The sequence below is a fragment of the Calypte anna genome, chromosome 1 (genome assembly GCF_003957555.1).
Source record: "Calypte anna isolate BGI_N300 chromosome 1, bCalAnn1_v1.p, whole genome shotgun sequence".
NCBI lineage: Eukaryota > Metazoa > Chordata > Aves > Apodiformes > Trochilidae > Calypte > Calypte anna.
In genome coordinates, this window is record NC_044244.1 from 24,186,339 (window position 1) to 24,198,468 (window position 12,130).

The 12,130-nt window shown below is 37.9% G+C and overlaps 1 protein-coding gene across 1 annotated transcript in view; it reads right to left on the reverse strand.

Annotated features, from left to right (window-relative positions):
• The window catches only part of CFTR (CF transmembrane conductance regulator), an 83,129-nt gene that overhangs the window by 36,516 nt on the left and 34,483 nt on the right, over nt 1-12,130 (reverse strand). Inside the window, exons 12-15 of the mRNA XM_030460575.1 lie at nt 5,353-5,447; nt 2,667-2,753; nt 1,254-1,986; nt 38-166 (exon numbers count right to left, since the gene is read on the reverse strand). Of these exons, the coding sequence (XP_030316435.1) occupies nt 38-166; nt 1,254-1,986; nt 2,667-2,753; nt 5,353-5,447 (1,044 nt within the window). The remainder of the gene's footprint in view (nt 1-37; nt 167-1,253; nt 1,987-2,666; nt 2,754-5,352; nt 5,448-12,130) is intronic.

Sequence of the window (12,130 nt, forward strand, 5' to 3'; positions counted from 1 at the left end):
TTTGTATTAACATTATATCAAGCACAGATTTTCTTACCTCAATTAAGAAGACAGTCACACACAAGATTAGAACAAAAATCAAGTTTTTGTGGATGGTAACGTATCTGAAATAGGTATTCCATGTGGTAACAGTACCTATGCTTTCAGCATCATCAGTAAAGCATTCCTGTCAAAGAATTGATAGGATCATAGTCAGAAAGATAATTACATCTATATATGATAATGACAGACACACAAATGCTGTAATTCATTTTGCTAAACTCACCCCAAATAATTGAACTGAAGCATTCAAATTTTCTGATGGAGAACAATATACTGCCTGGTCAAGTAATAATCTTTGATATAACAACATAGTTTAGAAATCATTCAAAATTTTTAGACAACACTGAAAGAAATGACTGAGATTTTTCCAGCATTACTAGAAGCCCAGATATAGTTTATCAATAGCTATTCTCTTTCAATTAAAATTATTATTGTACTGTTAGAACAAAAATTCGTGTCTGAGCTGTTTTCTTTTCCTGCTGAGATCAATAAAGCAAAAGAAAAAGCGGGGAGTGCTTCACTAAATTGCTTGAACATTTCTTGTAGACATTTTTCCACTTTCCTATCTTGTTAAAATCTGATATCAGTTTTGAAAATGAAAGGATTTCATCACGACCAGTTGATAATTATTAGAAAAAGGAGTTTTGATCCAGTTCTTGGCATAAAAGTCAAGCTGAATTACATAATTCCCAGTACATCCATAAAAAGCTTACTCCTCTGTTCATTATCCATATTAGAACATAAGAGATGAGCAGTATGAAAAAAATGTCAAATTTTATCAAATTATAGTTTTGAAAACTGTGTTAATACTTCAACTGTATTTTATTTTTTCCATAAGCCTCAACGTTTTGAATGTCAATTTCACATAAACACTTGAAAAAAAATGTTTTGCCATCTTTTGATTTCAGATTTAAATAAGCATAAGTAATATTAAGATAGATTTAAGTGCAAGAGATTAAAATTCTATATTGACATCCTCTACAAATAGCACTCGAAAACAATGTAAAAATCAGACAAGATCAGTTTTTCAGAATTTCAATTCTTTTGGGATAGTATTTGAGTTTTAAAAATTTCACTGATATTCCCAAAAGATATTTCACAGAGAAGCACTGCTTTAAGAGTGACATAGTCGATAGAAAAGTATATAAGGAGTATATTTCACTAAATTATTGCCATATTAAAGCTCAAGATGAATGCAGATCAACACGCACCTTCAAATCCTCTTCATTAATCTCATCAGTTATGTCCAACACACTATCCCGAGACAAGCGCCGGGTGTAGATATCTATCTCAGAAGACAGGTTTGTCTGAGGCACCATAGACATTTTCCGAAATGTTGTACTTCCCTTTTTGGGGAAGCTTGGTCCGTAGCTCACAGAGGTGCCTGTCATCAGGTTTAACACAGACTGCCTCCTACGGCCTTGCAGCACGTGGTCTGTGTTCAGCATGTTATTCCGGAGCAGACCTACGTCTCCCTGTTCCAGGTCAGGTACCAGGGAGAGCCTTGGCTCCGGTGAGTCATTGTGGCCATCTTCTATCCCATTGACCTGCACTCCATTCCTCTGCACTACTGAGAACTTCCTATTTGCATGAAGAGGATTAATAATGATGGAGTTCTTCCTTTTGTCATTAAATTCTGATGTTTGTTTAAAAGATTGCTTCTTGATTTCGTTTCTTGTTCCTATGCCTTCTCCTTCAATGGAAAATCGTCGGAGAGTCTCGGTTAGAATCGAATTTCTTCTCTCTGCACTGAACTGATCAAAAGAATCAAATCCCATCAGCTCTGAGCTGAAGTCTGGCCGTTGACCCTGAAGTTCAGAAAATGTTCCATAGAAGTAGCAGCTCCCCTCATGTAAAATTAGTATTTTGTCAGCAATCTTTAAATGTTCCAGTTTTGAAGTAACCAAGATCCTCGTTTTATTCGCCATCAACTTGCACACACAGCTACAAAAAGAGAAAGTATTAAACTTTTTTTTTCTTCATGATGAAATGTTGCTTTTATCCCTTTCCACCTATTCCACAGTTCAACATGAAAATGGAATATTTCTTTTCATCTTAGGTTTACTTAGATATTTTGCTACCAAACTTAAAAGTATTAGCTCAGTTTCAAACCAAAAACCCCATAAGTGGAAGTGTATGTCCATACTGTTCTGAGCTACATCACCAAGACAAGTGAAAAAATCTCTTATCTTTGGCCAAGCTGATGCCAATCTCTTTCTCAGTGAGCATTTTCTGGTGATCAGTCTTCAGTAATTAGAAAAACAAGACAAAACACGGCTCTTTGCAACAATTTGTACTTACTAAGGAGGTGTTTTAAAATGAAAACTTTTCTGGTACACAGACATGCCCAACATAAAGACATATACTCTAGGAGTAACAGATTATAGCAAGCGCAATACACTGAGAGAGCAGTAATGCTTACACCTGGCCCAGGCTTCTTCCCAGCACAGTATGCTGGACTACCACTAACACAAAATAGTCATGAAAATTCAAAAAAGTAAACAGCCTCAAAAGGTATGATTGTGATCACTTCAGTATTTTTGTAGTTATTAAATTTCTGTTCTTGGTTTTACTTTATGCTGCTTGGTGGGATTTTAAATACAATATATAAAAACATACAGTACCTTTCAAATATCTCTTTTTCTGTAAAAATGTCTAAATGTCCAAAAGGAGAATCCAGGAGATACAAATCAGCATCTTTGTACACTGCTCTGAATAGGGAAAATGGAAATTACATTAACTTTCAGTAGTCTTAGAAATCTACATAAATATAATTTTTAAATAATCCCACTACAGTTCTGACCCAAAGCCTCATAATTGATGGACTTTCCTACATTATCAATACGGAGATAGAGTTGAATGTTAAATGCATTTATAAGACACCTTCCACTAAAGCCTTTCCTTGTTCCAGACCACATTATAAACTCACTCAGTTTTCCATGAATTTCTGTCCTACCAAAGGAAGCTACATATCTCCTTTTACTCCTATTGCTCTAGAGGTCTGTTTATAGCCTGAATTTGACAGGCCCCATCAACCATTTAAGTGGGAATTTAGTATCCTCTGTAATATCTTCTGGTGCCTGAGTAAATATTACATAGCTGTAAATAAGAGTATGAACAGACTTAGGCCTCAATGCTTAGTTCTAAAAGTATTTAAAAACCGCTGTTGAGCAAAAGCAAGTGCAGTAGTGAGCCACAATCTTGCAATCATTATCTGAAATAGGACTGTACAGTATTTTGAGTTCAGAACACGGAAAACTATTTGTAGCATTATGTGCATGGACATGGCTCACTGAGATCTAAACCTGTGGTTAAAAGGGTTTTTTTTAAAACCCATTTCAAAAGAAGTTCAAAAAAGCTCTTTGCCTTCCTCTGTGAGTATGAAAATCATGATGTGATATGAATCAGGGTATAATTAGTAAAGAATATTTAATCAGCTGCATTTCAGGATTTTTTAAACTGTTCTATAAATGAGTTTAAAAATCACTGTATTAAACAATGTGAAAATATTTAAACACCAGGAGAAAAAGCCCTCGCTTACAGTATATTACAGTAATAAACCAAGCATCTTTATTGAAAACTCCTCTGTCATGATGGATTTAACTGACCATACTTTATGATGTGCTGGCTGCACAACAACAAAACATTCACAGTGTTCTTGTCTCTTTTATCAGCAAAAAGTTTGCAGGATTTTTACTGGGATAGTGGTAGCACTCAAATTATTGCTATAATTTGTATGTTGGAATTAGCAGCTCTACATGGGCTTTAGTGTACCGGGCCACCATGCTAGCTCAAACCCAGGGCATGCACTTCTTTTGTCCTTTGGTCCTTTCTTTCCTCCAGTGGCAGCCTGAGGCACTGACAGCACCCTTTGCAAGAGAGATGGATTCAGACAATCTCCATCTCCTTCTCCTGCTGGCTGGTTGATGGCACTTCCAGCAGGAATTCTCATTTCATGAGACTTTGCACAGAGTACCCCAGATACATGTGCAAAGCCCGTTCAAACAAATAACATCAATTTTTTTGCCAGTGCAGACAGAAATAATCTGGGGCTGCAATCTTAAATTTTCTTCTCCAGCTTTCTCAGAGCTTCATCTGCAACCCACACCTTGACAGCTGCACACCTCACTGTGTGCTGAGCTTAGGCTGGAGACCAAACAAAATGTAAAGCAGATACAGCCACTGTCTTTGGGACACTGAATTGTTTTTAAAATTATGTAGTGACAATAAAGATATTACATCAGTTTTGTGACCTTCCAGTAAGTGAACTGCAACCACCTAAAAAGTGACAGACACGACTATTCATAGAATATGGGAAAGACTTCATGTAACTATTGCATTTTACCTGAAAATCTAAGTGGTTTCTGTTGGCTAGGGTTTGGGGTGTTTTCTGTGAAAGCTTTGTCTGCTACTCCCCTCAACTCTTACCTTATTGTATAAAACATGTTCATGATGAAAGTCTTTTTTAATGACCCCATCTTTTGGCCTCACACACATATAGAAATCTTTAGTGAGATGCCAGTGTGGAGCACAATAACATGAATTTACTTCTACACAGTGTTTCTGAGCATGGGAACCAGCACAATTTCCACTTGGCACAGAAATAAATGAGGCCATTTACATATCAGAGTTATCATTACTGGATTTCTGATGACAGCTTAGTGATTTCACTGAAACACTAGCTAATTTATAAGGCAAACACCTATGTTATAGTTACATAGACCTTCAAAATTACTTACTAACATTGCAAGGTCAGACAAGGCCAGATCATTACTCATAGCTACTGACTAAGCCATTGCTTTCCACTTTTCCTTTTTACGACAGAAAAAGACCAGAACTATTAATAACAATTTCTGAAACATGGTCCTTTTTTTCTTCATTTCTGTTATGTGCACACAGGGAGTACGTCATTAATGAACACACAGACTGCTTTGTACAAATGTCATAGCAAAGAAAGATCCTGGAATATTACTTATTTGTATCTTTGCATGGGTTTCTTCAGTATTAAGAAAGCTACATTTAAAGGTCTGAATCCCCAAGCAGCATCTTGCATCAAGGAGGGAAAGATTCGTCTTCAGATAAGCCACAGCATGTACCTGACATCAAATTTTTAAAATTCAATAGTTATGCAGGTGTATCACAAATTCAATTGCACAGAGAAAATCAACATTTCTGATACAAAAATGAAGTTCTTGATATACTTGGAGGATATTTATCTAGCAGAATTTGGTCCATATGTACTTAAGTGCTTAGTCATAATGCTTTCCTTCTACATTAAACAGTAGACTACTTAAAAAGCAAAATACTCACCTTGCTAGTGAGATTCGTGCTCGCTGGCCTCCACTCAGAATGATTCCACCTTCACCCAGCACTGTATAATCTTTGTCTGGGAACTTGGAAATGTCCTGTAAACAGTGTCCAGACAGGTCAGACAGAAAAGCCACCAGGGACCTGCAGAGCACCACTGTGCTGGTGGTAGTTTCAAGTTTCAGGGGACTTTTCACAGAGACCTCCCTGTCCCTCAGGAGTCTAGGGTATGACTCCTGGGCACTTTGCCATGTACTAAACTGGACACCCCAAATGTCCCAGAAGCGCCCAGTGCCTGACTGCTGCTCTCACTGCCTGTGGATGTGTTCAGGGCAAGGGTCCCCCAAAGCCAAAGAAGCTGATAAAGCATGTGATACCAGACAAAATGGACTTCAGCATTCTCATGCTTTACCAAGATTTTCCTTTTAGTGCAACTTCTAGGGGGGGGAAATGTGGCAAACAAAATCCCCAGGGGCAGCCTTTAGGCCCCAGAGAGCTGAGGGGCACTCAGCTGTCTACAAGCACTCTGCAGCATGGAGTACAACCTGGAATTTCAGAGCTGCTCTCTGAAATTTGCATTTTCTATGAAGTCAGATACAATCCAAATCTGATCACCCCTGTTGTGATTTTGATGGCTAATTGCTCCCTGTTGGGCAGCCTTTTGGCATTCCAACTCTCTGAGGTTTTGCAGAATAAATAAATAAATAAAAATCCTTCCAGATAAATGTTTCCTTCTTCCTCCCCTATAAATTGGCCCGACCTCAGGAAAAGAGTGAACAATGCTGTTCAGTCCTGGATCAGTGACAGATGAAAGGTCCAGCCACTCAAGGAGTAGATGTTGACTGCCTGGTCAGTCAGGAAATGAGAGATTCTCCCAACTCTTTAATTTGATAATAGCATTCACTTCCTGACTTTGAGGATTCTGACCTTAAAATCAAGATGCTCTTATGTATGGAAAAGCCATTGCAGGTGATTGTTAAAATCTTTTCACATTAACTAGTTATTTCCCTCTTGTAAAAGGAGGGTCACACAAGCAAATCCCTGGTACTAATGTAACAGCTCAGCTACTTGCAGAAAGAGGGATGTGAAGAACAGTGCCACCAATATATTTAATGACTGATTTTCTGAATGTGACAAAATCATCTTCCCACAAGTCATGAAGCATTTGGAGAGAACATGTGAAATTCTGGCATAAAAGCTTTTTGGCACTTAATTTGAGGCAACCTGCTCATAATACTTATGGTTTAAACATGCATGTGGGAGTAGTGTTATTCATAGCAACCGCAACGGTGGTAAAAGGGTTGGACTCGATGATCTCTGAGGTCCCTTCCAACCCAGCCAATTCTATGATTCTATGATCTGTAACTTTGCACTTGCCCAGTATCTTCACCATAACATTGGAATTTGTGTGGTTAAGTATATATATCTAAGCTGATTTCCACTATTTCTCATTTCTACCACTACTGCTGTCTGTAATGGTCCTGAAGCTATTGCTGTCTCCTGATCCTACTTCCTCCAAAAATGTCCAGGTAAGGAACTAGGCCCATAAGGTCTTCATCCTTGCCCTACTGAAATTAATTCTAAGGCTCCCATTGTTTTACATGGTGTTGGGATTTTGTCAGATATATTTCTTTGCAGGTGTGTCAACATGGAATTTTAATCAGATTTTTAATGAATTCTCCTTCTGCTCTCTTCTACCCTTCAGCTCAGGATAATACATGGCATGGAATAGACAAAGAACTTTTCAGACTGTAGTTATATTAATTAAAAAATGTTTAGTAATTTCTTTCAAAGGCATAAACAGAGTGATGAAGTCCAATAGACACACAATGCTATTTGTTGGAACATGAATTACCCATTGTAAAAAAGTACATTGGGCTGGTCCAAATACATCCTTGCTGTCATTTTATGCAGGAAGTGAAATCAAGCCAGGGACAAACCTAATCTAATGATGCTGAACAGCACAAACCCCAGCATATTAATGAAGCAGCCATTGGAATTTTTTTTAAGATATTTATTTCTAAGTTCTTAAATTGAGAAGCCTATGGCAACTATTCAGAGAAGAAGACCCTCACAGTTCACACAGACAGCAGCTACTTTTGTGGATGCTGCTTACACCAGGTTCTTAGAAATGCCAAGTTCCACACTCAAGGAGAAGGCACCATTTTCAACATCTCTTCTTTGCATTTTTAACAATGTAAATATCATATTTATTTACCTCAGGAGCAAAGGGATGACCTTCATAATACTTTTGGGCTTAGTATGGAAGAATATAGCTGAGACAGATTAATGTAATACCTCTTTTCAGGGTGAATAGGTCTCATTATAAAAAAAAGAAACCTCAGAATACACTTCACATTCCAAGTCTTTTCTGTTGAGATTGCTTGTTACCAAAATCACTTGATAAATAATTAGCAAAAATGAAAATAATATAGAATGCCAGACAATATTTTCTAAGAACCATTCCCTTCAGTAAATATTTGCTTTATATATATGAGGTTACTAGAATTATTCAAGTAGTTCTAATGATAGGATTTATATATTTTACTTATGGGGCTGCTCTTCCTCACATACGTCCTTAAAAATGTGGATTTCAATATTCTCTCTTCCACCTCTGCTCCAAATAGATAAAACAGTCATGAAACTGATGGAACAGAGCAGCAGTCTTTACCCTCTGCTTCATTTTCACTAATGCTTTCCTCTATTTCACTTCAACTTTTCCACAGCTCCATGTTCTTTACCACCTCTATCCCCTTCCTTTTTTGCATTGCCATGAACACTCCCCATGTTAATTTTCAGTTTCCAGAAAAGCCCCCAGTTCATATTGCTACTTCCTTCTCACCTGCCAAAGTACACCTTGTTTTGCCTTCTTTTCTTTCTCTTTTTGTTTTAGCAAAGCTGCCTCTGAATACACACTTCAGTTCCCTTTCTATAGTATGTACTGTGTGAACTAAATTAGAAGAAAAATTCTACAGCATTTCTTGTGTAAAATGCCAAAGCCAAAAACTAATAACACATTAAGCATAACCAGCATCAAGGGTTTCAAGCAGGAGTTGGAATAATGTTTCATCCTATTTAATATTTTTTTTTCTAGTTACAAGAGGAAAATTTAGTGTTACCTGCTTTCCCACTAGCTGATCCTGTGCTTCCAAGCAATCATATTCAATTCTAATATGCCCACAAGGTAGAAATGGAACTGAAACAAAACTCTAGATTTAAGTGATTACTGAAAATCTTCAAATAATGACATTGAAATGTCATCTTGTAGAAAGTATAACTTTCAGTTTTTCCTGATTTTCAGAAAAGAAACTATAATGAAAAACAGATATGAAATATATTTCAAAAGATGAAGCTTTAAAGTTCTGAAATCAAGTCTTGTGTTTCAGAGTCCTATCCACTAGTGAAGATTTCTATTAGCTTTTAAAAAGGAAGAATTTTCAGGAATTTTTTTACATCTTGGCTTTTGGGTAACCAGCTTTAACATATTCAGCTACTCACTTCCTGGGACAGTAGACAGAAAACCAGATCTCTTTAAAGTATTTTAAATCAGAAATTACTTTTAAAAATTTTACTTTATTTAGGTATCTCTCCTGTCTTTGCCTGTAATTCCTGAAGCTGAGGCTTATGAAGGATTTATTACCCAAAAGCATAAGATTTGTTTTGCAAGAGTTTATGACCTTGAGCAGTGTCAGGCTCACTCAAAACTCACACAAATGCTGGCAAAACTTGCTTTCTCCATGGTGAAACATTCCTGCAGAATACATTTTTGAAACATGAAATCGTATGGTGTGTGTGGGTAGGTTAAGCACAGGGTGAGGGAAATAAATATGATTCCAGAAGTGACGCAGAAGATAGGACAATATCCAAGATAATCAGTCCAGCCCCCTGTACCTAGGACGGGGAATGAGGTGTCAAAAGTTGTCTTGCCTGAAAGAGCTTTTTAACTAAAGCATATTAACACAGAACATTGCAAAGGGGCTCTGTTGAACGTATTTATTTGATAAACTTACAGAAATCAGTGCATTTGGGAGTTTAAATCTATTTTTTCATCCAATCGAGATGCTCCTCTGCTTTATTGAAACTGTGCTAGCTTATTTACTTCCAGTTTTCCCAGGGAATTCACTGTGTCAGCAGCTGACCTGCCCATGATTTTGGGCCACAGACAAGAATTTCAGTTAGAGGAGTCTGCTTATGCCAGTGGATCATGCCAGTGAGAGGTGGAAAAAGTACAAAGGTAGCCAGCTTTTGGGCCCACATGTCTGAGATGCAATGACTGCAGTGAGAGATTTGACATATTATGTGGATTTTCTGCCTGAAAGAGGCATTTATGCTATTCTAGCTATTTACATTAGGATGAGATGAACTTTACCTTGACATGCCTGTTGCTCTCCTCAGCTATGAAGATAGGCTAAGTAACTTGCTCTCACATAGTTTACACTCTAGACATGTACATGATCAGGTAACCAAGCTACCTCCTAATATTCTCCTGTAGAGAACTACCTACTACAAAGCACTCTTTTCCAGACTTGAATCCTTATTGTTCCTCTCTTACACACACTTTGTAATATGCCAATATCTCTTGTGAAAAACAAGGCACCCAGAAATAGATGCCATCCTCTAAAAGGAGACATCAGATATGCAGGAAGACAAACCAGTGTTTGTCATACTGACTGACACCTGCTCTAGTTATTGTCTCTGTCATCTAAGTTCTTAGATGAAAATTAATCTTCTGCAGCTCAGAATAAAGAAAAAAAAAACTAAAAAAACCAAAACCCCACCACTAAAGAATCTGGCCACAAATTTCTTTAGTAGAATCATTGAACTCTTTGGTTGAAAAAGACCAAGTTCATCAAGTCCAGCAGTTAACCTAGCACTGCCAAGTTCACCACTAACATCCCTAAGCACCACATCTACATGTCTTTAAATGTGACCAGAGATGGTGACTCTGCCACTTCCCTGGGCAGCATGTTGCAGTGCCTGACAACCCTTATGATGAAAAAAAAATTTCCTAATATCAAATCTGAAGCTCACCTGGCACAACTGGAAACCATTTTTCACTTGTTACTTGGGAGAAGAGACTAATCCCTATGTTGCTACAACCTCCTTCAGGTAGCTGATATGGTCTCCCCTAAGTCTCCTTTTCTCCAGACTAGAAATCTCCAGTTCCCTCACCTGTTCCTTGTAAGACTTGTGCTCTAGACTCTTCACCAGCTTTGTTATCCTTCTTTGGACTCTCTCCAGAAATTCAATGTCCTTCCTGAAGCAGAGGGGCCCAAAACTGAACACAGTACTTGAGTTGCGGCCTCAGCAGTGCCAGGTACAACCACTTCCCTAGTCCTGCTGGCCACACTATTTCTAATACAAGCCAAGCTGCTGTTGGCCACCTTGACCACACCGCATACTGCTGACTCATATTCAACTGGCTGTCAACCAACAACCCCAGGTCCTTTTCCACTGAGCAACTTTCCAGCCACTCTTCTCCAAGCCTGTAGTGTTCCATGGAATTGTTGTGGCCCAAGTAGAGGGCCTGGCATTTGGTTTTGTTGAACTTCATACAATTGGCCTTGGGCCAACAATCCAGCCTGTCCAGGTTCCTCTGTAGAGCTTTCTTACAGATCAACACTTCCTCCCAACTTAGTGTCATCTGCAAACTTAGTGAGGGTCCACTCAATCCCCTCACCCAGATCACTGATAAAGATATTATAAAGATATAAAAATCAGTCCCAATACTGACCCTGGAGAACACCACTTGTGAGCTGCTGACAATTGGATTTAATTCCACTCACCACAACTCTTTTGGCTTCCATCCAGCTACTTTTTTTAACCAGCAAAGAGCACACACATCTGAGCCTTGAGCAGCTCATTTCTCCACAAGAATGCTGTAGGAAATGGTGTCAAAAGCTTCACTGAGGTGTAGGTAGAGAATATCCCCCTCTTTTCCCCCATCCACTAAGTGGGACACCTTGTCACAGAAGGAGATCAGGTTAGTTGTACGATATGACTTCATTTTGCATGCAAACACTTCCTCTTTTTGCATGCCATGTTAAACATTACACTCATGAGCAGCTGATGGCTCTCAAATCTGAACATGTGTTTACTTTAACAGTGGTTATCTCTTAAAGGTAGTTTGCCATTTTGTGTTTATGGCCTCTTAGGTAACTATTGAAGGATCAAATGAACTAACTAGGTGGAAAATTATCTACCTTACCTTGCAAAAAGGTAAAAATGGAAGTTATAGAAGTATGCCTTTAAAACTAATTACTGCATCCCTTCAAATGGGACAGAAATGCTTGTTTATTTTTAACAAGAATAACCATAACAGGCCTGTATCTGCTGTCCTGACTGGAGGAGTGCTTTCTCTTAGGATGGTTTTGGTCAATATTAACAGCATTTAGACACAAAGATTCCTATTTCAACTGCTCAACAGTTTTACCTTTTTAAGTCAGCAAATGCTAAAACCAAACAAAAATCCCATCCCCAGCATATAATAGGCTATTAAGACTGATTTTTCAACCTAAAAAACTGAACATCAAGCTGCATTCCTTCTCCATTTTTCATTACATCAGTAACAGGGATTTTGCAAACCCCACTGGCTACTCCTACAAATTCCAATTTATATTCATGCTATCCCTGCCATGACATTAATACAACCCTTCAATCTCTGAGGAACTTATAATCATAGAATTACCTTCCTAGGTAATGGTTAATATCACCAGGTTTGCCATTTTTAGGACTACAAAATAAAAATCTAACACATAACACATTCTAACCTCTAAATAAA